The following is a 26550-nucleotide window of genomic DNA, read 5'->3' as shown; positions in this document are numbered from 1 at the left end:
TAATGTAAACCTACTTGTGACAATAATAAAGATTATTATTACATCCACCCATGCAGCCAGAAGGAGCCTCAGTTTAACGTATCATTTGGAAACACAGTACCTACGACAGTGCAGCACTGCACTGAAGTGTCATTTTCTTTACACGCCATCAAAGTCTAGAGTGACTCGACTTATTATTATTTGGTCCAACCTGTCCATTTGAACGCTGTAGCTGTTTTAGGGGGGTTTGAAAACAAGTTTTTAAAAAGATAAAACCTCGGTGGGCATTTTTCTTTCCTGTTCCCCATACGATGACAATGCTCCTTTAAAGATCAGGCTTCACACAAAGATTCGGAAACCCAACACTAAAGCTTTAGGGCAGTCAGAATGGGATATAGATAGCAGGACAGTCATTGTCTATGGAATATGATCCCCGGCTGCCCCTGCGACATAGTGTTGGAAATAAACATATTTGTAATTTATCCTCGCACAGATCGGCGTTTTGTTCCCACTCTTGCAATCGGGAATGGGAATGCCCATTCCCGGGATCGGTGTCCTTCTGCGCCAGATTTAGAACGGGCGCTAGATTTTGTTTTGCAAAAAAATATCTTCAGGCAAGTGACACCGATCATGTCACAAGCCGTCCTTTCCCACAACACACAGACCTGATCCATGGCAACACACCGTGGGACAGACAAGAGTACTGTAAAGCTAACCCAAGCACCGTGTGATGGGTTCAATTTGGAAGCACAGAGGTCCCGGACAGGAGTGTTTTGGGAATTCGCTGGGGCAGAGGCGTTCAACAGGCGTTCCTCGTCCTCCAACAAGGGGGAGAGAAAGGGAGAGGAGGAAAAGGAGGAGGGGGGGGGGGGGGGCGGCGTAGATAGGGAGAGATGATTTTGCAAGATTAAGGGAGGCTGATTGTTTGATAGGGTCAGCCTGGAAAAGTTGTAGTTGTGTCTGTATATTAACAGAGAGAGAGAGAGAGAGAGAAAGAAAAGTTGTAGGACCCTGTGGGTGATTTGAATCCCCCACACACGTCCCGGGAAGATCTGCCTGGCGCTTCGCTCATCTGACCAGGAATTCATTAAAAACCCAAAGCCCCACAGCGCCAGAAAGCAAGGAAAAATAATCTTCATACTTGAGTATGGGGCAAGTGGAGGGATACGATAACACTGGCTAACACCATGGTTCTACAGAGGGCGATTTTCTGGACTATATTATTTCATGTAAGTGTGATTTGACGTGGGATTGTGCGTGTGTTATGGTTGTGCTCCTGGGCTCTGTTTAAAAAGAAACATCAGAACTGGACATGTTTAAGCCCAGTCACAACCGTGCGGTGCTACATTGATTTAAAGGTACTGGAATCGATACAGTGCGCTCAGGTCTCGACCTGGCGGTTTCCTTTTTGAGAGTGCAGTGACTGATGTTATGTCGACAAGTAGGATTTATTTACAAACATTTTTTTAATAGTCTTTGTTTACATGTGCCTGAGATTTCCAGCGTTACAGGGGGAGAGACTGATACGCTGTGCCATTGAATCGGGTAATGGACACAAACACCTTCTGTTCCCTCCTGATTTTAAGAAACACCTTCGTTCCCTCCTGATTTTAAGGGCTTTCATCGATCCATTGGAAGGCGGCCTCCGCTCGGTAAACGCTGCCCCCCTCCCCCTCGCCCCCCCGGAACACCGCTTCTCCTCGGACACTTCCCGGGAACCGAGTATGTGGGGCGATCTCCCAAACTCGGAAGAGCTGATCCGTTCAGGCAGCCCGGGTTAGAACACGTTGACAAGACAGCACTCCCTCTCTGCGCAGTCACTGAAGGGTCATTAGTACACAGGTTAAATTCATCGACCGGCAGAAACCCGCGAATGTGGATGTGTCGACTGGACGGATCGCCCTGTCTCCTTCCAAATGCGGTTGTCATTTTGGAGCATTTGGGGTTTTTTTCAACCAACTTTATCACCCCCCCCCCCCCCCCCCCCATCCCCGCTCCTTCCTGCCCTGCCCTGGATTCATACGTGTTTCGAAAAGGCTTTGTCTGCTGAGAAACCATAGCCTAAATAATAATAATCAGTGTTTAATTTGCTCGTTTTGATAGCTGATGGTATGGATCAAATCACTTTGTGCCCGTGGGCGCTTGCTGTGTATAATCAATAGCTCTAATATGCCTTGACACGTCCTGGGATCACTATTGTTTTCCTTTTACGTTCAGTAAATTGATCAATTCATGAATACATCTGGAATTGAGAGCTATTCTCAGTAATGGTGACCATGACACTATATTCATGGGGTGGTGTAAAATCCCACCTGGTTCACGAACGGTCCTTGATAACGACTATCTGCCATCTTTAGCGGGTCTCAATGTGACCCCAGACAAGAAGCGCTGACTTCTGAACTGGCCTGGGACTGACCTGCCAACACTATAGAGAGGTTGTACCACAAGGATTGCAGTGGTTCAAGGTGGCAGCTCACCATAGAATTCCTTACAGTGCAGAAAGGATATTCGCCCCTTCAAGTCTGCACCTACCCTCTGAAAAAAGCCTACTCCCCCGCCCTACCCCCGTTTTCACCCCACCTAACCTGCGCATCTATGTAAACTAAGGGGCAATTCAGCAGAGCCAATCCACCTTACCTGCACATCTTTGGACCCCCCACCTTCCCCAGGGCAATTATGGATGGGCAACGTCGCCTACATTCCATGAAAGCATATTTTAAAAGACCTACATCCTCAGGAGATGGTCATGGTCACTACCACACTTGAGCCGGGATTGACTTTGACACCACGCTATCTTTCATGGCCCATGCTGGGCTGCAGTGCATTGCAGTGAACGAGTAACTATGGTGGCTAACCATTGGAACAGTTTGGATCATATACTTTTTAAATGTTCTATATATATATATTGCAACCCTTTGCTATGTGTTAATATCTACACTGTAGGATTGATGATTGGAGGATCATGTTGAAAGATTGTTCGAGTGTTGTGTAGAAAATAGGAATGTACCAGCGCAGAAAGATCCATTGTCATATGCCTGGCTGCTTCCAGAAGTATCTTAATTGAACAAAAATATCTTCTGTCTCTCCGTCTTGAACCTTGTTGAAAGACCAGGCCACGTTAATTCCCTCCGTGGGGACCTTCCGCATATCCATCACCCTCTATGTCAAGTAGCTAAATCCAAACAGCTTTTATGTTGCACTGATATCTAAAAAAAATCATCTGGATTGAAAAGGAAAAAGCATCTGCTGAAGAGAAAAACAAGAAACCTTGATCCATACAGCATCTGAAAGGAGAACAGAACTCGTAGTTTTAAGCTAGCAACACAGCCCATGGGTTACATAGTAGGTGAATGATCAAGCCCAAACAGAGCTATAAAGGAGACAGACAGGTCTTGATCATAGAGGTAGGTTTTGCAGAAGGGGAAGGTGGAGAGGTTGAGAGGCGGAATTCCAGACGCCAAGGTCAAGACAGATGAAGGCACAGATGGGGCAAAATAATTGGGGGGGGGGGGGGGATGCTAAAGAACCCAGAGTGTAGACCTGAAGCAGAAATAGAAGCAATTTAAAAGGTTGATGTATATTCTAACAATCTTACATATGTATCGGGTCATCTGGTTACACCGAGTCCTGTGTTGATCTGAGATTAGCTGACACCGCCCCGTGCAACATGAGCAACGCGCCTATTGAGCGGAGTGCCTTTCGTGTGCTGTTTTAGTGAAAGTATTACTAGATTTATTTTAAAGCGGTTTTAATTCTTTAAAAGAAAACACAAGTCAGAGGGATTTCATACAAAACTTTAAATCCGACCTTTAATAACATTGCGCAGCATGAGATCTACCTGGAGACAGAGCCTGCCCAGTTTCTCTGCTAACTTCACCCTTGTAGTCAATGTAAATACAACACGGAAAATCCTGACTTAATCATGGGGGGAGGGGGGGGGGGGGGGGGGGGGCGGGGGCGTTTGCTGAAATATTTTTCCAGAGGAATTTGACCTCCCCAAATTTTTAAGAACAAAAAATAAATAAATGAGCCCGGGCTTAATTAGCAAATTATTGCAACTTCAGCGCAGTTTAGAAACGTGAAGAAAATGGAGCATTCTAGATTTAAATAATAATAATCTTTATTAGTGGCTTACATTGACCCTGCAATGAAGTTACTGTGGAAATTAAACCCGTGGTGTAAATGCAAACCAACTGGTTTCATCTAATTATAAACGTTTACCACAAATGACCACATTTGATTGCTGTCAAAATGTTTCACTGGTTTGCAAAAGGGCTGATATATTTTTGATATTGGCCAAAGCTGTTCAATGGACGAATGTCAGACTGCTTAGTGCTGGCGGTGAAGTCAGCTATTTATTGAAACAGCCATTCTCAGTTCACCGGAATTTGAAATCTCTTCTCCTGAACGTCAACTGTGTGTATTGCTGTGTGTCCTGCTTTAATAAGTGAAAGAAAAAGTGCCTGTCTCACCTGTCAGGAACATCTCAAATCGTTTTGAAGTGACTGCTATGTGGGCAAGCGCAGCATCCATTTTGCCCGTGGTAAGGCCCTTCAAATATGGTTGACATGGATACTGGCTAATCTCTCTTTTTTTGTTATTGGTTGAAGAAGGAATGTTTCCCAGCACCTTCCCTAGTATTTGTGTAGTGCTGAGTGATCTTTAACATACATCTGACTAGGCAGAGAGGACTTTGGTTTTAACATCCGGTCTGATGAAACATAGAAAATAGGTGCAGGAGGAGGCCATTCCACCCTTCAAAGCTGCTCCACCATTCATTATGATCATGGTTGATCAGCCAACTCAATAGCCTAATCCCCACTTTCCCCCCATAACATTTGATCCCCTTTGTCCCAAGTGCTCTATCTAGCTGCTTCTTGAAAACATACAATGTTTTGGTCTCAACTACTCCCTGTGGTAACAAATTCCACATGTTCACCACTCTGTGGATGAAGAGCTTTCTCCTCATCTCTGTTCTAAATTGCCTACCCCGGATCCTCAGACTGTGACTCCTGGTTCTGGACACCACCACCAGGAACAACCTTCTTGCATTGTCATGTTAGAATTTTATAGGTTTCTATGAGATTCCCCCTTCATCCGTCCGAACTGAGGGCAAAGTAGCTGCATTTATCTCACATTCCCAGTTGCCAAGTCATGCGGTGTGATATTGGAGTAACATGTAGACCAGACCAGGTAGGGGTTACTCAGAGTTTCTCTAAAGAACAACACCAAATTAATCAGGTATTTAGAAAAATCTGGTAACTTTCATGGCCCTTTTATTCGGTGCCAGCTCACAAATTGCCAGATTTGTTTCATAACTTGCCATGGTGGAACTTGACCTCATGACTCTCCAGTGGAAGTTTAGTTCGAAGTCACTAGGCTTCTGTGCCCTTCAGCAATTCCTCAATAAGAAACAGACAGCCGAGATTAGAGAGATTAAAAACAGAAAATGCTGCAAATACAGCAGGCCTGGGAGTACTGATAGAGAGAGAAAAACGGTGTTAATGTTTCAGGTCTGAGATGTTACTCCTGTTTAATAAGAATATAATCCAACCTGAAAAACAATGGCTTTTTCAGAACATTACAGCAGTGCTCTTTTAAAAATAATTAACTAAAATTGCTGAAAAAATACATTGTGACAAAGTTTTACATCTTGCACTCATCGGGACAATTGCAAGAATACTAATGTGTGAAACAACAAGGTTAAACTGTATGAGAAAAGAGTATTGATTTATTGGCGAGTGGACACTGATAGAGGTGTTGCCATGGAGAGCATGCCATTTGATAGTGATTGGAAGTGATTGGAAGTATTGTTTTAAATGAAAACCAGGTAGCTTGACTCTGATTGGTCAAGGCATTTCCCTGAGAAATGGACAAGTGAATGGCTATCACTTATTTTGTCCAGCTGAAACAGGTACAATGTGTGTACCTGTTCTTACGGTCTGCAAAGAACAAGATCCTGTGTATTTATATATGTAGCTTCTATTACACAAAAGCACCACACTACAAGCCCGACCGACAATTTTAAATTGGTTGCCAACGTAATGTTTAGCACACTGAGGATTATTTAAGAAATGTTGTCAATCGTGGAATCACATCGTACGTTGGACACTGTTTTGAGTTTTACATGCATGGGCTGGTTGGGTACGGCCTGTACATTGCCTGTTGCAAATAGTAGAAGGGACATGATATTTGAAACAATTCGCCAGTCAGTTGGATGCATGGGCTACATACCTAGTTTCATACTGGCACTGAAATTCATTTACCACATTACTCGTGTGTGATAGGCAGGACGTATTTTGGCTTTACGGCAGAATCTTGTTCGCGGCGAATACCACTCATGTTGCTACTGCACATCAGCAGCATGAAAGAGCTAGCTTCAGCTGTTGCTCAAATCTTTGAGATACCTTGGCATGCTGGGGTAACCCCACCTTTCAGGGCCAAATGTGACAGCCTTAGGTCTGTTCATCTGTTTGCACTGAATACAGCGCAAACTGATCTGACTAGGGCCACTATTATCCTGCAGAATGTCTCTGATGCACCTTTTTCAGCATCAAGCTTGCATAGTGAGCAAATGGCTTCGGCCCTATTTACGAGGTTGCCGACTACACTGTCGTGCTATATCCTGGCAATGTAAACCCACTACCTTTGCGTAAATCTGCATACATTGAGCTTATGAGCTCAGCAACTTGTGCAGTTGAGTTCAGCTTTAACCAAACCGTGTATGCCCAAATAGATGGGGTTGCCATGGCATGACCTCGAGGCCCTGCTCTCGCAAACACCTTTTTGGTTGCCATGAGAAATGTGTCTTTGATGGAATTACACCAAACCTCCTACCCTTGCATATTTCTGATATGTGGGTGATACATTTACTATATTTAAATCCGTGACAGCTTGAAATAATTTCCTTGCATGTTTTAATGGGCTCCAGCCTGCCTCAAATTCACTTTTGAAATGAAGCAGTCAAATCAACTCCCCTCTCTTAACGTACTAATTTAGAAATCTCCCAACAGATTCTCTACTGCAGTCTACTTCAAGCCTATCTTCGCTGATCAATATACACGGTGGATTTGTAAAGTTCCACGCGCTTTATCGCCTTACCCGCAACTTGTACATCAGGCCTGAACCATTTGCCTACCATGCACGTTTGATGCTGAAATAAGCCATGCTGCAGGATAATGATGGCTACCCTGGTCAGATCATTGTTCACTGTATATTGCGCAAACCTATGAACAGGCCTAAGGCTGTCACATTCCGCCCAAAATGTTGTCAGTCTACCTCGGATTACCCTGGAGGGGCAAGGTATCACAAAGATTTGAGAACAGGTGAAGCTAGCTGTTTCACGGTGGTACTATGCACTAGCAACACAAGTGGTATTTGCCATTGATGCTGCCATCAAGCCAAAATATGTTTTGCCTATCACACATGAGTATATGAATTTTAGCTAGGTATGTAGTTGTACATACCAAAGACTGGCGAATTGTATCAAATAACATGTCCCAGCCACTGTCTTCAGCGGGCAAGGTACAGACCTTGCGCAACCAACCATGCAAAACTCAAAACACAGTGTTAAACCTTAAATGCAAACGCACGACTGGACAATATTTGCTTAATAATCCTCAGTGTGCTAAAAATTACACTGATAATCAATTTAATATTGTTAGCCAGATATTGCAGTGTGGCACATTTGTGTGTACTGGAAGTTACGTACATCAATACACAGACAGAAAGAACAGGTACACACATTGGGGGAGAATTTCGCCCAAAGGCGGGATGCCCGCCGACTGGCGCCAAAGCCGGCGCCAATCAGACGGGCATCGCGCCGGCCCAAAGGTGCGGAAGTCTCCGCATCTTTGGCGGCCTAGCCCCAACATTGAGGGGCTAGGCCGACGCCGGAGGGATTTCCGCCCCGCCAGCTGGCGGAAATGACGTTTGTTGCCCCGTCAGCTGGCACGGAAATGCGGCGCATGCGCGGGAGCGTCAGCGGCCGCTGTCAGTTTCCCCGCGCATGCGCGGGAGCGTCAGCGGCCGCTGAAAGTTTCCCGCGCATGCACAGTGGGGAGAGTCTCTTCCACCTCCGCCATGGTGGAGGCCGTAGCAGAGGCGGAAGGGAAAGAGTGCCCCCACGGCACAGGCCCGCCCGCGGCTCGGTGGGCCCCAATCGCGGGCCAGGCCACCGTGGGGGCACCCCCCGGGGTCAGATCGCCCCGCGCCCCCCCCCCAGGACCCCGGAGCCCGCCCACGCCGCCTGGTCCCGCCGGTAAATACCAGGTTTGATTTACGTCGGCAGGACAGGCAATTCCTGGGCGGGACTTCGGCCCATTCGGGCCGGAGAATCCAGCGGGGGGTCCCGCCAACCGGCGCGGCCGGATTCCCGCCCCCGCCCAATCTCCGGGAGCGGAGACTTCGGCGGGGGCGGGATTCACGGCGGCCAACGGCCATTCTCCGACCCGGCGGGGGGTCGGAGAATGACGCCCAATGTGTCTGTTTTAGTTCAACAAAAATAAATCATAACCATTCGCTGGTTTATTCTTCAGGGCAATACATTAACCAATCAAAGTGAAACTGGTTTAAAACAATGTCGTCAGTTAATTTTCAGTCACCATCAACTGGTGTATTCTCCATGGCAACGTCCCTGCCTGCTTGAGCCTACTTACAACCAATCAGCACTCTCTTCTCATGCAATTTCCTCTGCTCTTGTTTTTTATAAAGCTCTGACAAATGTATTTTTTCAACAATACTTAAGTTCTGTGAATCAATTAGATTCTTACAAATCTTTCAACAAAGTTCCACAAAGCGGACTCGCAAACGTAATGGAACATTACAGAAGTCCAAAGTAGAGAATAGTACCGAAAAGAAGCTTTTGAGGTGGTGGCCAAGTAAATGGCTGACTCTGGCAACCCGGCCTAATTAAAGACAAACAATGGGATCCCAAGGCTGGAGGACCAATGGGAAGCCATCCAGCACTGGCACCATAGGTAATGCCAGGCTCAGAGGTGGGAGCTGTTAATGTAAATCGATGAAGATCAATATCAAGGTGCCCTTTGAAGACTTTAGAAAAACTTAAAAAATAATAAGAGGCCACAGCAGAGGGCTATTATCCTGGAGGGTGAACACCTCCACAGGGTAGCATGTGGTTGCAGATGTGATCATCTTTCAATTGCATGTTGGTGGCAGTAAAAAGGATGTCTGCCCACCCAATCTGCCGCTGGGAAGTAACCTTCCATCGGCCGAGATTCGGCCTGAGTGGAGGCCCGACTGTCAACTGGAAAATTCCAGTTGGTCTCTGTTCACAGGCCTTACTTGACTCATTAAGAATTTTAATTGGCACGTAGGTGGTTAACCATTGCTCCTCCAAATAGGTTTTTCAAAAATAGGTCGAGGCAGGACTATGCTGGCAGGAAATTGTGGGTGTGTCCACCTCTGATCCCATCTCTGCAACCATTTAAATATTCAGACCATAGGTTTGTAGTTCCCTCCTCAATGATAATCTCACTGGAGCCAGGCAGGGTACCCACTTTGTATTCATTCAAGAGATGACTTGACATGATTTTCGTCAGTCAGCCAATTATTGATGAGTGTGTTCCCAGGATTGTCATGGATCTGCACCGGGAGAGTGAGAAGGTAGTTACTGTTTCTATGTCTGCGCATCCATTTGGAATATTTATGCGTCCTTGCAGTATCTTGGGTGTTTCTTTGTTGAAGACAATTCACTATAAACTTCATCATGTGACTGCTCGTTATATTCCTGTAAGAGATGAGCAACAGTCTCATGCATATGGGCCTCTTCTTTATTTGAATGGCTGCATGGAAATTCCATGTAAATAGTTGAGACACACCCTCAAGGGCTTGCAGGAGCCAAGAGTAGTCAGCTGTCTCAAAGATAGCCAAATGAGTCTCTGTCTCTTTATTTAAAAGCACATCGGCTGACAGAGCCTATGGTTAACTTGTTGGACATTTACCATTAAAACATTTCCTCCAAGATTCCTCAGCATGCTATTCCTGCTGCCCATTTTTATTAAATATCAAACCAGTGAAATAAACCAGCATGTTTCATCTGTTCACATTGGGTTTCAATGCAAACATTTAAGTATGCAAATGATGGGTGTTGGTAAAGCTGAGATAATGCTACCTGTATTGTGCCAAACAAAATGACTTGCATTCATTATTTCCTCAAATGTTTTTATTACGGTTTTCTGGTATACAAAACGTGGATAAGCGTGCACAAACATTAGGTGACAGAGGTTAAAGAAAAATATTTATGCATCGGTGGATTTCAATTATTTACACACTTACATTGCCGTTGTTCTTCTTGCATTATTTAAAGTAGTGGTTACAATTTCCTGTTTTTCGATCCACAACAGTTTTGCAATTCTGGCTGTTTCCCCTGATCCTCCCCCCTCCCCCCCCCCCCACCTTCTCCTTTCCCACCCCCACCCCTTGATCATTTATTTTGCCTTCCTTCCTCATCTGTACTTGTACCCTGCTCCAGTTATGTTGGTGTGATACTGCTTCTCATGCTTCTGTTATTGGGTATGGTTGGGTCCCATGTCTCCCTGTTCCCCTTCCCCCTCCCCCTTCCCCCCCTCCAGGGTACTTGCTGTGTCATGGCTACCCTCTCCTGTTCTTTGACTTCTTGGCTGTTGGAACAACCGAGTGAATGGGCCCCATGTTTTGTGGAAGCCCTCCTCCGACCCTTGGATGGCGAATTTAATTTTCTCCATTTGGAGAAATTCCGATTGGTCGGACAGCCAGTCTGCAGCTTTGGGTGGTGCTGCTGACCACCAGCCGAGCAGGATTCTCTGGTGGGTGATTAGGGAGGCAAATACATGGGCTTTGGCCCTCCTCCCCATGAAAAGATCTGGCTGTTCTGATACCCCAAAGACTGCCACACTTAGGCAAGGCTCCACCCTCATCCCTACCACCTTGGACATTGTCTCAAAGAAGGCTGGCTAGAATCCAACAAGTCTGGGGCAAGACCAGAATATATGGGCATGGCACCGTTTGCATTTGTCCTCAGCCTCCGGGAAGAGCCTGTTCATTCAGGTTATGGTTAAGTGGGCTCTATGTACCACTTTTAGCTGCATTAGGCTTAGCCTTGCGCATGGAGAGGTGGAGTTGACCCTGAGCAGTGCTTCGCTCCAGAGTCCCCACCCTATTTCAAACCCTAAGTCCTCCTCCCACTTCTCTCTCCTCTCGTCCAGTTGAATGTTGCCCCCCCCCCCTTAGCAGTTGCCTGTACATGTTACCACAGTTCCCTTTCCCTAGGATATCCATGTCCAGCAGGTCCTCTAGCAATGATTGTCTAGGTGATCATGGATACATCCTCGTTTCCCTTTGTAGGAAGGTTTTGATCTGTAAGTACCTTAGTTCGTTCCCCTCCGTCAACTGGAACCTTTCTGTCAGCTCTTCGAGCGTTGTTAACCTTTTATTGGTGTAAAAGTCCCTAAGTGTCAGCGTACCCCTGTCCTGTCTCCACCTTTTAAAGGCGTCCATAGTCGCCGGCGTGAACCCGCGGTTGTTGCAGATGGGGCTTTATCCGTCATTTTGGTTAACCCAAAATGCTGCCGCAGTTGGTTCCACGACTGGAGTGTTGCTAACACCACTGGGCTTGTTGAATATTTATTAGGTGGGGATGGGAGTGCTGCCATTGCTAGGGCCCAGAGGGAGGTCCCTCTGCAGGAACCCTCCTCCATAAGCACCCACTCGGCTTCTGGCTCCTTTATTCACTCCTTAAACCCTCTCTGCGGTTGCTGCCCAGTGATAATATTGCAGGTTTGGGAGGGCTAGGCCCCCATGGACCTCGTTCTCTGCAGCACTCTCTTTGGGATCCTTAGGTTTTTCCCTCCCCAAACGCCATAATCAGTTTGCCTAGTGAATCGAAAAAGGCCTTGGGTTGTAGATCGGGGTGGATCTAAACTGGAAGAGGAACCTGGACAGTACGTTCACCTTGATCGCCTCCACCCTCCCCGCTAGGGAGAGTGGGAGTGTGTTCCATCTCTGCAGGTTCTTTTTAACTTCCTCCGTCAGGCTTGTGGACCCCTGTCCAGTCATGGGCAATTTGGATCCCCAGGTACGGAGTTTGTGTCGGGCCTGTTTAAACGGCAGCCCCTCCAGCTCTGCCCCTCCCCCTTGCGGGTTAACTGGGAAGATTTAGCGTTTGCTCAGGTTAAGTTTGTAGCCTGAGGGGGCGGCACGTGGCACAGTGGTTAGCACTGCTGACTACGACGCTGAGGACCCGGGTTGAAATCCCGGCCCTGGGTCACTTTCTGTGTAGAGTTTGCACATTCTTCTCGTGTCTGCGTGGGTTTCACCCCCACAACCCAAAGATGTGCAGATTAGGTGGCTTGGCCATGCTAAATTGCCCCTTAATTGGAAAAAAAAAGTAATTGGGTACTCAAAATTAAAAAAAAAAAGTTGTAGCTTGAGAAGGCTCCGAACTCTTTCAAGAATGCAATGATTCCTACCGTGCTGCTTCGCGGGTCCGAGATGTAGAGGAGCAGGTCATCGGCACTGAACGAGACTCTGTGCTCTCTGTCCCTTCTCTGGATCTCTTACCAGTTCTTTGCCGCTCTAAGCGCGATCGCCAGTGGTTCGATCACCAGGATGACCAGCAGTGGGGATAACGGGCATCTCTGCATTATGCCTCTGTGCAGCTGGTGGTATTTGTCCGTATGCTTGCTGTGGGAGCGTTCTACAGGAGTTTCACTCAGGCGGTGAACCTATTCCAAGCCCGAACCACTTCACTACCTCGATGAGGTACTTCCATTCAACACTTGTCGAAGGCCTTTTCTGTGTCCAGGGAAACGATCACCTCAGGTGTTCTCTCCCCGGATGGGGTCATGATCACATTCAGCTGATGTTCGATGTTAGCTGTCTACCCTTGACAAAGCCAGTCTGGTCTTCTGCTAGCACCTCTGGTACGCAGTCCTCCAACCTTTTGGCTAGGACCTTGGCCAGTATTTTCGCATCTGCGTTTAGCAGCGAGATGGGTCTGTGTCTTTCTTAGGTATCAGCACGATTGAGGTTTGTGCTAATGTAGGAGGCAGGGTGTCCCTCACCAGCGAGTCTGTGAACACCTCCCGCAAGTGTGGGACCAGTGCTGTCGCAAATCTTTTGTATAAGTCTGCCGGGAACCGTCCGGTCCCAGAGCCTTCCCCGCCAGCATGGAGCTAATCCTCTCCATGATTTCTCCCAGTTCTAGGAGTGCTTCCAGGCCCCATCTGCTATCATTCCCCACGCTGGCATGTCCAGTTCATTGAGGGACTGCTTCATCCCCAAGTCCCTTGCTAAGGGCTCGGAGGTGTACAGCCCCTGGTAGAAGGCCTCGAATGCCTCATTGACCTTATCCAGCTCCGCTACCAAGATGCCTTTGCTGTCCCTAATCGGGGCTATTTCCCTCGTGGCTGCCTGCATTCTCAGCTTGTGAGCCAGCAGGTGGCTAGCCTTGTCTCCGTGCTCATACAGTGAACCCCGTGCCTGGCAGAGTTGATGCACTACTTTCCTCGAGGAGAGCAGATCAAAGTCCATCTGTAGATTTTTCCTCTCCACCAGAAGCTCTATGGTCAGGGCCTCAGAGTATCGCCGGTCTACCTCCGGTATGGCATTGACTAACTGTTGCCTAACCACCCTCTCTTCCCTGTCTCTTCATGCTTTGTAAGCAATAATTTCACAACTGATCACATCTTCGGCGCTTTCAAGAACGTGGAGGGTAAGACCTCCCCTTTTTGGTTGCTGGTGACATACTTGTCTATGGCCTGTGATATTTTCTCACAGAAGGCCTTACCGGCCAGGAGGGTCATCTCCAACCTCATGGGGGGCGCTGAGCACAGCCTGTCTCCAACTTCACATCGATATAATATGGAGTGTGGTCGGAGATTACGATCACAGAATATTCCGCTCTTACTGGCCTTGGAAGCACCGATTTCCCCACTACAAAGAAGTTGATCCTTGAAAATACATTGTGTACTTGATAGAGGAAAGAGAACTCCTTCTCCCCTGGGTGGGTGAACCGCCATAGGTCCACTGCCCCCATTTGTTCCATGAATGTGCCGAATTAAAAAAAAAAAATTTAGAGTACCCAATTAATTTTTTCCAATTAAGGGCCAATTTAGTGCGGCCAATCCACCTACACTGCACATCTTTTGGGTTATGGGGGCGAAACCTACGCAAACTCTGGGAGAATGTGCAAACTCCACACGGGCAGTGACCCAGAGCCGGGATCGAACCTGGGACCTCGGTGCCGTGAGACAACAGTGCTAACCACTGCGCCAGCGTGCTGCCCGTGCCGAGTTCTTTTGCCATGTTGAAAGTATTTTCCGTTTTGTGATTTGACCTGTCCATTCATGGGTCCTGTACACAGTTAAAGTCTCCCCCTATGATCAGTCAGTGTGTGTCTATGTCAGAGATTTCTGCCATGATTTTCTTTATAAACTCCATGTCGTCCCAGTTGGGGGTGTACACGTTCACCAGGACTACCGGTGCCCTGTCTAGGACACCGCTAACCATGATGTACCATCCCCCTGTGTCCTAACCGTCATCATCGCCCGGAACACCGTCCTCTTACTTAACAGTATGGCTGCCCGCATGGCCCTCATCCAATAGCAGGAATTGTAGACCTGTCCCACCCAGCCCTTCCTTACCTGCAGTCATCCTTCTCCCTCAGGTGCATCACTTGGAGGAATAATATATCAGCTTTCATACTTTTCAGGTGGGCGAAGATTTTGGATCTTTTCACTGGGCCGTTAAGTCCCCTGACGTTCCAGGTGACTATTCTGATGCAGGTTTTTTGTCACCCCACCCCTGTGCGATCAAACATACTTACCTGGTGGATGCGCCCCTACATTCCGGAGTTTCCCTTTGTTAGGGGGCCTTTCAAGATGCCCGTGGCCACTGTTCTCCCCATGAGTCCAGATCCCTGCGTTCTGGGGTTTCCCTTTGTCATGGGGACACCCAACATGGCCACCAACTGTGAATACACCATCTGGGTGAGCCCCTGCACGCCAAGGTTTCGCTGTGTTCAGGAACCACCATAGTGGTTGCTTACAGAGCCATTTTGTTCCAGTTCACCATGTGCGGCCTGTTGGAGCCAGTCTAATGCCCTTAATCCTTCTGTACCAGTATTTCCCTTGTGGTATTTTATTTCCCACCCACAATCTTTTTTCCTGCCTACCCTGTAGCTGGCCCTCTTCTCCCCTATTTCTTCCTGTAGTGTCCACCTATTCCCGGTGTCTGTCACCGCGCCCCCCCCCCCGCCCCCCCCCCCCCGCCCCCCCCCCACCCCCCCCCCCCACCCCCCACCACCCCCACCCCTCGCCAGGTGCTTTCCCCCTTGCGGGAAATGCGCTGCAGCCTCTCTGTCCTGCATGCTTCCTGGTGCTCGCTACCCCGCTAGTGTGGTGCACCCCCCCCCCCCCCTCCCGGGGTTAGTTGTGCATCCTCCCATTGCCCAATCCCTGAGCTTCTTGCCCGCCAATCCCCTCACCTTTTTCTATGCTTTGCTGCACACGTTCCTACCTTCCTCTCTTTCCTCTCTCATCCCCAGAATGAGGCAGTACAATTCCGCGCAAAGTGGTTGATATGGTGGTGGTTCACAGTTGGCAAGAGAGCAGAAAGCAAACATTAAGAGTCTCTTCCTGTGGGCTCCTCATCTCTGTCCCTGTTGCTGCTTCTCTCGTCCGTTCTCCGAGACGAACTTGTCCGCATGCACAGGAGCCATGCAGAAGTGTTCCCTGCCTTGGAGCGTGACCCAGAGCTGGGCTGGGTACAGCATCCCAAACTTTACACCGTTTTTGTACAGCGCCGCCTTCGCCCTATTAAATTTGGCCCGGCGCTTTGCCAGGTCAGCTCCAATGTCCTGATAAATCCGAATCCGGTGGCCTTCCCAGTTGCAGTTTTTGGTTTGTCTCGCCCAGCGCAGGATTCATTCCCGGTCCAGGTACCAGTGCATTTTGGTGATTATTGCCCTTGGCTGTTCCCTGGCTTCGGGCTTTGGGTGAAGCGTCCAGTGCGCTCTGTCAATTTTTGGTGAGTTGTGGAAACTATCCTTTCCCACCAGGTTGCCCAGTATTTGGGCCACATAGTCTGTGGGGTTCCTACCTTCGATCCACTCCGTTCGGCCCATGATTCGTAGATATTGACACTTCGACCGGTTCTCCTGGTCCTCAATTTTTCCTTTCAAATTTTCCTGGGTCGCCACCAGCCTTGCTACCGTGCATTGGGCCGATCCCCCTCTCTCTGGCGATGCCCGCGTTTCACTGCCTCGTGCGTCAGCCGGCTCGATAATTTGTTTGTCCAGGCCTTTTCTGCTCCTGGTTTCCATATGTCCTCTGGAATGGCTGCTGTTTGGTGTTTTCCTCTTATCATATTGTGGTAGTGTTGTGGGGATGTTTTTTTTGGTGTCAGTGGGCTTTCTCGGGCAAAAAGAGCCTATTTTTAAGTTTCATGGGAGGAGGGTCACCTGGTGTATGACTTCACAGTACATCCCCATCACCGGAAGTCTCCTTGCATTCTTATAGCCCATTTAACACAGAAAATCATCCCAGGATGCTTGATTATGATGAAATCAGTCGACAATGGATGACATGGTGACTAAAAGCATGTGAACTTTTACCTTCACCACATACTCCAGAGTTTTAAGAATAAGGTTCACCGCCATCTTCCCTAATGGCAGCTAAGGATAGGCGATAATGGTGACCTTATTAGCGGTACTCACTTCTAGGGAATGGACCAAATATTCCTGTGTCTGAATCAGAGTTTATGGGTTCATGATTGGTTTCAGTGGCCTAAAATCCTCACAAACCAAAAAGGCTTAAAGACCAAGATGGAAATCACAATCAGCTAAATGTAGCTGAAATATTAAATAGGATTTTTAGCCGTTTCACGATGTGCAACCTCACGAGTGCAATATCCTTTCAACTGAACAGAAAGCATGAAGGAACGTACATGCAAACTAATATTGGAAGTAAGACAGACAAGCCCTCTACTCCATATGGGGTCCCCAATAATTGTGACAATGACTTTGCGAGTCGTAACTTGAAAGCACATCTATCAATTCCCCAATGCCGTTTTGGCTGAAGGTGGTCAACGTACTATGAAACAAAATTAACAAAGAAGATAGTCTGGTTTTGTTCTCTGTACAATTCAGTTATGTGTTTAAATGTGACTTTTCTGTCACGTAGCTTCAAACGGTCTTTTTGGAAATGATGCTCCAGATGATGGTGGAGGTAGTGGTCTTCATGGCTATGCAGGAGGTGGTCATGGTGTTGGAGGTGATGGAAATTGTGGTGGTGAAGATGGTAATGGAGATTTTCATGGTGGAAATGGTGGTGGTGAGGCTTTTGCTGGTGAAGAAGGTGGTGGTGATAGTGCAGATTATGGTAGTGATACAGCGATGAAGATGATTGTGGGATTGGCGGAAATATTGGTCGTGTTTGTGGAGGATGGCGGTAGAAATGATATGAATGGTGGTGCAAATGGTGAAGACGTTGGTAGAGATAGTAATGGAGATTTTGGTGGGTATGATGGTAGAGACGGTAGTGAAAGTGACAGAGATGATGGCAAGAGATAGTGGTAATAGTGGTAGAGATATTGGCAATTTGGTAGTGTCATTGGCCAGAGATTTACCTTAAACATTAGGAGGCAGACAGTGTCATTCGTAATTGGGCACCTTTCCATAACAATAATCACATCCAACCTGAAGCCTGAAAGACTGAACGTGATCAAATAATCTGCTCCTTTTAACCTAGGCAACTCAGTCCTATTTGCACTTATATTGCTTAAATGTTGGTGGTTCCTGTTTATGTTTTGTTGCCCTCAAAAGGAAGTGTTCTTGCTGCAGTTGCCTTATTGGTGAATAAATCCCAAATAATAACATCCAAATCTATTATTATCAAGAACATGAGAAATATGCACAGTGATGGGAACAAATTTAAACTTTATATGTGGCCCAGAGGCTCCATGGTAAACAGCTACTTAACCCACAAAGGCCAAAATTTGGAAACCTTTGATCTAAGGTATGCGCTCCCATCTAAACAAAAAGGGAAACTCACAATCCCTTGCCAGTAGACCTATAATTGACCACTTAGTGAAACTGCAGAGTCATGAGCAGTGCCTCATCCCTTGAATTTCCTTCTCTCTGAGATTGAGGTGGGGAATCTCATCCATGGATCACCTTTCAGAAAATTGCCAGCGTGCGTTTGCAGCACTTGCTTGAGATTGGCAAGTTTTCTTCTGGAAAAATCACTTGCACAAGGATACATTCTGCCACTCCCTATCACAGTAAAATAGAGCACCTTACACTCTGTCCTTCAGTTATATAACTGGCATAAATGTATAATAATTTCCCTGTTCCCTGCTCAGTTAACTTATCTCAGTGAAGGCGCAGCACAACAAAACTTGTGCCACTGATCCAGGGGAAAGGAAATATCAGACAAGGTAGCTCTTGATAGCTACTAAGTGATCATGACTCAATTATGGCTATCCTCCCTTCCATAGCAAAATAGCTTATGCATGATAGATTTAACAATGAATTTTTATTTCCAAGTGGATTTAATGGATGCAATGTTCCAGGGGGTCCACTGAATCCAAATCCCTGTCCTCTACTCCCAATATAAGAAGCTCCATACAGGAAGCACAATTTTGTGAAGTCTACCAAAGTATCGAGGCTCAGAATTGAAAAGTAGAGATCAATAGAGGTCATTCAAAAATCTAAATGCGAAAGACAAATTCATCAGTGTTCTCACAGTGATCTTGTTCTAAAATAAAACTTGTGCACAGCCAAATGGGAACGAATGACAGTTAAACTCAGAAATAAACCAGAATGCTGACAGTAATCATCCTGAACCATGGAAGAGGAAAATCAGCAGGGGCTCTGATTGGTGTCCAGTTGCCCACACTGTAAATTGGGTGGGTATAAGAGCAGGTGGCTTGGACACCCAGCGATAGACCTTTTTTAAAACAGAGCCATTCACATTGCCAGTATTCATGGGGCTGAAAGGTTATCAGCCTCTTTTCAGACTGTTACCATCCTGTTAATGGCAGGCTAGGGCATTCAAAGTTGCCTCCACATGTGTTTTTTTTTGATTCGGAAAGTAAGAGTTCTCTAATTGCCAGTTTATCTCAACTGGAAACAAAAATATACACCAGTTTTACCATCTGTACACAATAGTCACCAACAACTTGCATTCAAATAATACAATAACATCAGGACTAAATAACCCAGGATGCTCAATTGTAAAATTTCATATTATCAGACAGAATGACCACAATTGGGGGAATTTAAAAAAAATGTATTCATGAAATGTGGTTGCCACTGGCTGGGCCAATATTTGTTGCCCATCCCTAATCGTCCTTGAACTGAGTGGCTTGCTGGCCATTTCAGTGGTCAGTTAAGAGTCAACAACATTGCTGAGGATCATGGAGGCCACACCAGGTAAGGATGACAGATTTCCTTCCTTGAAGGGAATTAGTGAACCAGATGGGTTTTTACAACAATATACAATGGTGTCCTGGTCATCATTAGACTTTTAATTCCACCAACTGTCGTGGGGGGAGGGGGATTCATATTTGGGTCCTCAGAGCAATATTCTAGTCTCTGGACCACTAGTCCAGTGACAGTATCGCTAGACCACTGCCTCCCCTAAGTTCTCAGAGAGTTGTAGGTCTGGAGATGACTAAAGAGATAAGGAGAAACAAGACCACAAATAGATTTGAACTCAAGGATGAGCATTTAAGATGTTAGGCCTTGCTGCAACAGGAGCCAATGGAGATCAACAGAAGGACAAAGGTGTCAGAACACCAAAAATTCAAAGTCACATATCCCCCTGACTTGGGGTAACATTTCTCTTCTTTTATGGTTACTGCGTCAAAATTCTGAGAAAAATGAAAAGAAACTATTCTATCTGAGTCAGAGTTCATGTCATAATCCAAGCTATAATAGCAATGCAGCATTTCCAATGCTGTCATTCTTTGAATGACCTGAATTCCAAAGAAGAGTAACATTGGGCTCAGAATGTTAACTCTGGGGCAGCATGGTGGCACAGTGGTTAGCACTGCTGCCTCACGACGCCGAGGACACGGGTTTAATCCTGGCCCTGGGTCACTGCCCATGTGGAAATTGCACATTCTCCCCGTGTCTGCATGGGTCTCACCCCCGCAACACAAAGCTGTGCGGGGTAGGTGGATTGGCCGCGCTAAAGTGCCCCTTAATTGGAATAAAATTTTAAAAACAAGAATGCTGACTCTGTTTCTTTCCACACCGATACTGCCAGATCCGTTGAGATTTTGCACCACTTCCTGCTTTTATTTCAGATCTCCAGTATCCACAGTATTTTGTTTTTGTTTGATGGATTGAGAGATACTGATCTAGATGTACAGATGTTAAACAGGTGCCCAAAGATTCAAAACGGCAGGTTCACTCTGCAACAGTGCCCACCACGTTTGTAAAAACTGTCCCAAGGAAGTTATCTCTGCGCACACGAACATGAGGTCTAACTCAAGCTCCCATTGCAAAATTGGATTCTCTGCAGCACCCTCATGGGTGAACTGCAAACGTAAGCTTTCATTTTTCTTTACTTATCTTCCTATGAAGGGTAAGAGAATCATTGGTACTACACACCTCTCATTTCCACCATTCACCCCACTTGCCCCAGTCTTGGTGTCTCCTGTGAGCTGTTGCTGGGGCCAGCACTGCCATCTGCAGCTTACTGCTATTAAAGAAATAGGGCTGCCACTCCAGGTTTTTGTGCCGGTGGCCTCTTTAGGCATGTTCACCTATCGCTGCACCAGTCACATTAATTTGGGCAACATAAGGCTATTATATCCCATCAATTCAGATGAAAATCACCAAATATCTTCATAGAATCAGCGAATCATACCGCACAGAAGAGGCCCTTCGGCCATCAGGCCTGCACCAACAAAATAAAAACTACTCTCATCAACACTAATCCCACTTCCCAGCACTCGGCTAATAGCCCTGAATGTTGTGACATTTCAAGTGCTCATCCAAGTAATTTATAAAAATGATTGTGAGGTTTCCTGTCTCAACCACCCTCCCAGGCAGTGCATTCCAGATTCCTACCACCCTCTGGGTAAAATTTATTTTCTTCAAATCCCTTCTAAACCACCTGCATTTCACCTTTCACCCTTGTTATTAACCCTTCCAACTACAGGGAACAGCTGCTTTCTATCCACCCTGTCCATGCCCCTCATATTCTTATACACCTCAGTCCTGTTCCCTCTCAGTCTCCTCTGCTCTAAGAAAGCAACTGGAGCTTATCTAGGCTCTCTTCATAGCTAAAATGCTCCATCCCAGGCAACATCCTAGTGAATCTCCACCGCAATCATTATCCTTCCTGTGGTGCAGTGACCAGAACTGAACACAGTACTCCAGCTGACTTACCAAAGTCCTGTCCAGCTCCAACATAACCTCCCTGCTCTTATAATCTATGTAGTTTTACAACACCAGGTTAAAGTCCAACAGATTATTTTCCAATCACTAGCTTTCGGAGCACTGCTCCTTCCTCAGGTGAATTCAGTGCTCCGAAAGCTAGTGATTCAAAACAAACCTGTTGGCCTTTAACCTGGTGTTGTAAGACTTTTTACTGTGCTCACCCCAGTCCAACTCTGGCATTTCCACATCATGGCTTATAATCTCTGCCACGATTGAGAAAGGTGAGTGTCCCTTCTGACTTCTGAGCTCCTCAGGGTCGTGTCCTAGACCCAACCACCTGCAGAGGCTTCATCAATGACCTTCCTTGCAACATAAGGTGAGGTGGAGATGTTGGCTGATGATTGCACAATGTTCAACACAATTTGCGAGTCCTCAGACGTTAAAGCAGTCCACGTGCAAATGTAGCAAGACCTGGAATATATTCAGGCTTGGGCTGACAAGTGGCAAGGAACATTCGTGCCACAAAAGTGGAATTCAATGACCATCTCCAGGAAGAAAGAATCAAACCATTGCTCTTTGACATTCAATGGCATAACCATCACTGAATGCCCCACGGTGAACATCCTGGGTGTACCATTGACCAGAAACTGAACTGGACTTGTCACATAAACACTTTGGTTCAAGGGCAGGTCAAAGGCTAGGAACTCTGCAGTGAATAACTCACTTCTTTACTCCCCAAAGCCTGTCCACCATCTACAAAGCACTCCCCATTTGGATGGGTGAGTGCAGCTCCAACAACACTCAAGAAGCTTAACATCAGACAGGACAAAGAAACCTGCTTGATTGGTACCCCTTCGGCAAACATTCATTTTTATGGGATGTGGGCTTCGCCAGCTAGGTCAGCATTTGTTGCCCATCCCTAATTGCAGTCCATGTGGTGTAGGTACTACCCACTGTACTATTAGGGAGTGGGTTCCAGTATTTTGACCCAGCAACAGTGATGCACAGTGGCAGCACCGTGTACCATCCACAAGATGCATTCCTCAGGCAGCTCCTTCCAAACCCATGACCACTACCATCTAGAAGAACAAGGGCAGTAGATACATGGGAACACCACCACCTGGAAGTTCCCCGCCAAGTCACTCACCATCCTGACTTCAAAATATCTCACTGTTCCTTCACTGTCGCTGGGTCAAAATACTGGAACTCCCTCCCTATTAGCACAGTGGGTGGTACCTACACTACATGAACTGCAATTAGGGATGGGCAACAAATGCTGACCTGGCCGGCGAAGCCCACATCCCATAAAAATGAATTCAGATAAATCTACCCTTTTTAACCTGTCCTGCCACCTCCAGGGGTCTGTGAACAAACACCCCCTATCCCTCTGTTCCTCTGAGCTTCCTGGTGTCCTGGCATTCATTGAGTACTCCATTGTAGTTTTACTCCTTCCAAAGTGCATCATCTCACAATTTTTAGGGTTGAATTCCATCTGACACTGATCTGCCCATCTGACCAATCCATCTATATTCTACTGTAAGTTAAGGCCTTCGTCTTCACTGTTCACCACCTGGTCAATCTTCGTGTCATCTGTAAACTTGCTTATCATCCTCCCACATTTTCTTCTATATTATTTAGATATATTGCAAACAATAAGAGACCATGTCCCCGTGGTACACCACTGGACACAGTCCTCCAGTCACACAAACAACTTTCTACCACCACCCTCTGTCTCTTATCACGAAGCTAATTTTGGATCCAACATGCTACGTTATCCTGGGTCCCATGTTCTTTTAACCTTCTTTATCAGTCTCCCATTTGGGATCTTGTCAAAGGCTTTTCTGAAATCCATATAAACGACACCAACTGCACTACCCTCATCTACACACCTGGTCACCTCCTCAAACAATTTGATCAAATTTGTTAGGCATGAGCTCCCTTTGACAAAGCCATGCTGGCTATCCCTGATCAAACTTTGCCTCTCCGAGTGTCCTTCAGAATGTTTCCACTAGTTTCCCTACCACTGATTTGAGACTCAGTTGGCTCTAATTCCCTGGTTTATCACTACCACCCTTCTTGAAAAGTGAAACCAACTGCCCTCCCACAAAAATCTTATTTGCTGAGATAACATACACTTTTACATGAATGTTGTAGCCTGGAGATAGTAGAGGCTCGAATTTATTTCCATCCAATGGTTAACCGGGAATCTCTCTCCCTCTTACCACCTGCTATTGGTATATGGTAGAATGATTCACAAGTCGATACTCAGCCTGTTTGGGCATGTTATGAATCTTTGATCCTCAAGTCCTGGAGTGGGACGTGAACCGGATCTTCTGACTCAGAAGCAGGAACACCTCCCACATCGTCACAAAATGTACTTTCTGTGAATTATGGAAGTTGATCCTGTGCACAAGCATCCATGATTTTACTTTGTAAAAAATGAAGGAATTTCTCTCCAGTATCCTGGTCAATAATGTCCCTCAACCAACATCAATGAAAATACAATATTGAGTAACCTTTAATATTACAGCGCAACCCAACCCATTCTACTGGACAGACCTAAGCTCCTGGCATCACCTGAGCCTGAAGGAAGCTTTATTTTGGACAACTGGATGGCTTTGTGAAAGATAATCTTTTATTATTGTCACAAGTAGGTTTACATTAACACAGCAATGAAGTTACTGTGAAAAGCCCCTAGTCACCACAAACTGGCGCTTGTTCAGATACACTGAGGGAGAATTCAGAATGTTCAATTCACCTAATCAGCTCACCTTTCGGGACTTGTGGGAGGAAACCGGAGACACGGGGAGAACGTGCGGGCTCCTCACAGACGGTGACCCAAGCCGGGAATTGAACCTGGAACCCTGGCGCTGTGAAGCAACAGTGCTAACCACTGTGCTACCGTGTCGCTTTCAGATTTTGCTTTCAGCAGCGACTGATACACCTCCAAACACCCCTCCCCTACCCTTCTCCACCTCCCTCCCCCTCCCTCACAACCCATCGAAACTTACTGAAGGGGAAAATGAACCCTTACCTTCTTGGGCCGGGAAGGGAATAGAGCCACAGTCCTCACAAGAGAAAGTCAGACGGGGAGAAGTTAAAGATCATCTATGAGGCTCTTCCCTGACAAGGCATGGTGGTCCACCCCGTCAACAGTCACTGTCTCGGCTCACAGAAAAAGGATGGCCACTTGGGGCAAAGTTGGAGAGCATCTGGTACCTGTAGAATCAAATAAGTCAGTGCATCGGAAGAAGAGAGAACTGGCAGAGAAAATAAGGAGGATACATGTTGAAAAAGTCATTATGACATGTAGAGGCCTGGAAACATGTTTGCAATGGAAAGTTTAATCAAGAACAAAAATATCCAAAAAAAACAGTTAGACATTTTGAAACATTTATATCAAATTAGGGAAGTTGGAATTCTTTTTCTGGCACTTGATCTGTATAAAATAATTTATTTCTTAGCTATTTTACTTTGTACACCCTAATCATTTTATTAAATGCTGCAAATCAATTCTAGGAACAACAAGTATGTCGTAATTGAGCACAGCTGCTGTGAAACTGAGGGCATCAAGGATAAAATTGACTAAAGCTCTCAATAAATTAAATGGTGCTGGTTTATTTAAGGGGGTGTCACTGATCTGTGTAATCAGCCTATTTTTGTCAGGAAAGAATATATTTCCGGGCTGATTCTGTTTCCCCAATCTAATTAAAAATTGCTCAAGCTCTCAGTATCAGTCCCATAATTAAACAGCTTTCTCTGACAAAGACTAGTACTATTCTATGTGTTCTATAGAATCAGTGAACATCTGCCAGGTGGAATATGATTTAACTGGGATAAGGACTGTGATAAACCTTTGTATATTTACATTTACACACGCACAGATATTTTGATTGGTCAGTGAATGTATGAGCCATAAATTCCATATTGTGCTGCACACAAAAATGCATTTTAAACGTAAAATAAAAATGCTTAGACATAAAGATGAGCAGTTTGGAGCCCAGGACGTGACCTGTAATTGAATTAAAATTTCTAGATTTTAAATTGAAACTCGCCCCTTTTTAAATTTAACTATTTAAAAAGTAGTTTGACTTTTTAAAGTATACTGAGAAACCTGACACCTACTGACTGATGTATGCATTGCATTGCTGTATAAATAATCAATTATTGTCATATTATTATACGTGCACTTTTTCACCTCAAAATGTCACTAATCCTTAAAATTCAATAACTTACTTTAATATAAAGCAGAAAGAAGTGATGAGCAGTTGTTTGTTCAGACTGGAGGGAACTATATCACGTGGCTGGACTTTGTGGGCCACTGTCATGTCACTCCCTGGGCGAAAAAGGTGGTGGGAGTACAACCCGGGAAACATTGGCTGCCCCTCTCCACTAGTCATTTAACAGGAGCAGTGGCCACTGCTACGACTACAAGCAGCCACCACTGGAGATGGTCACTTGAACCAGGCACCAAGGTTAAGTGGAGGGAGATTTCACCAGAGCCAAGCTGTCAGGCCCAGGAAAGAGGGGTGAGAGGGCTGGGGAGAGAGTACAGGGGGAGGTCTGAGGGGCAGGGTGCCTCCAATGGGCACAGGGAACCCATATAGGAGGCTTTCTCCTCATTGCCCGACACCAGCCTGCGCAACCCAAACTGCCAGTCTTCCCACATGGCAACGACATGTCTCTGCCACAGGTAAATTAGGGGCAGGTGCAGGATGGGGTCTTTAGGTGGCTGTAAAATTTCAGACAGTTCGACCCACCGGTTAGGGAGCCCTGGGTTGGCATATTACCATTGCTGCTTTTGAGGTATATTCATGACTTGGACTTGGATATACAGGTCATCATTTCAAAGTCGACAGATGATACTAAACTTGGTTATTTAGGAAACAAAGAAGAGGCTAGTGGAAAAGTTTAGCAAGACTGGTGAAATGAGCAGACATCTGGCTGGTGAAATTATTGCAATCAAGTGTGAAGTGATGCATTTGGAAGGAAGAAAAAGCAATACAAACTAAATAGTATCATTCAAATCCCCCAGCATCACCATCCTGGGGATTGTAATTTTGTCACGATCCTGTTAGGGGCCATTAACACGTAAAGAGAAATCTGAACACCAGTAATATAATCAACAGAACTGCACAGCAAGATTCCACACTTCGTAATAAAATTCAAAGTGTATTGAA

The 26550-nt window shown here is 46.1% G+C and overlaps 1 protein-coding gene across 1 annotated transcript in view; it reads left to right on the top strand.

The window, feature by feature from the left end:
- The first annotated feature begins 928 nt into the window (after nt 1–928).
- Nucleotides 929–26550, top strand: part of LOC140385748 (corticotropin-releasing factor receptor 2) — a 391042-nt gene continuing 365420 nt past the window's right edge. Inside the window, exon 1 of the mRNA XM_072468214.1 lies at nt 929–1208. Within this exon, the coding sequence (XP_072324315.1) occupies nt 1167–1208 (42 nt within the window). The 5' untranslated portion in view covers nt 929–1166. The remainder of the gene's footprint in view (nt 1209–26550) is intronic.

Source organism: Scyliorhinus torazame, chromosome 11, assembly GCF_047496885.1.
Source record: "Scyliorhinus torazame isolate Kashiwa2021f chromosome 11, sScyTor2.1, whole genome shotgun sequence".
In the NCBI taxonomy this organism is placed as follows: domain Eukaryota; kingdom Metazoa; phylum Chordata; class Chondrichthyes; order Carcharhiniformes; family Scyliorhinidae; genus Scyliorhinus; species Scyliorhinus torazame.
Note: the sequence above shows the minus strand (reverse complement) of the source record. Positions and strands in the feature narration are given on the sequence as shown.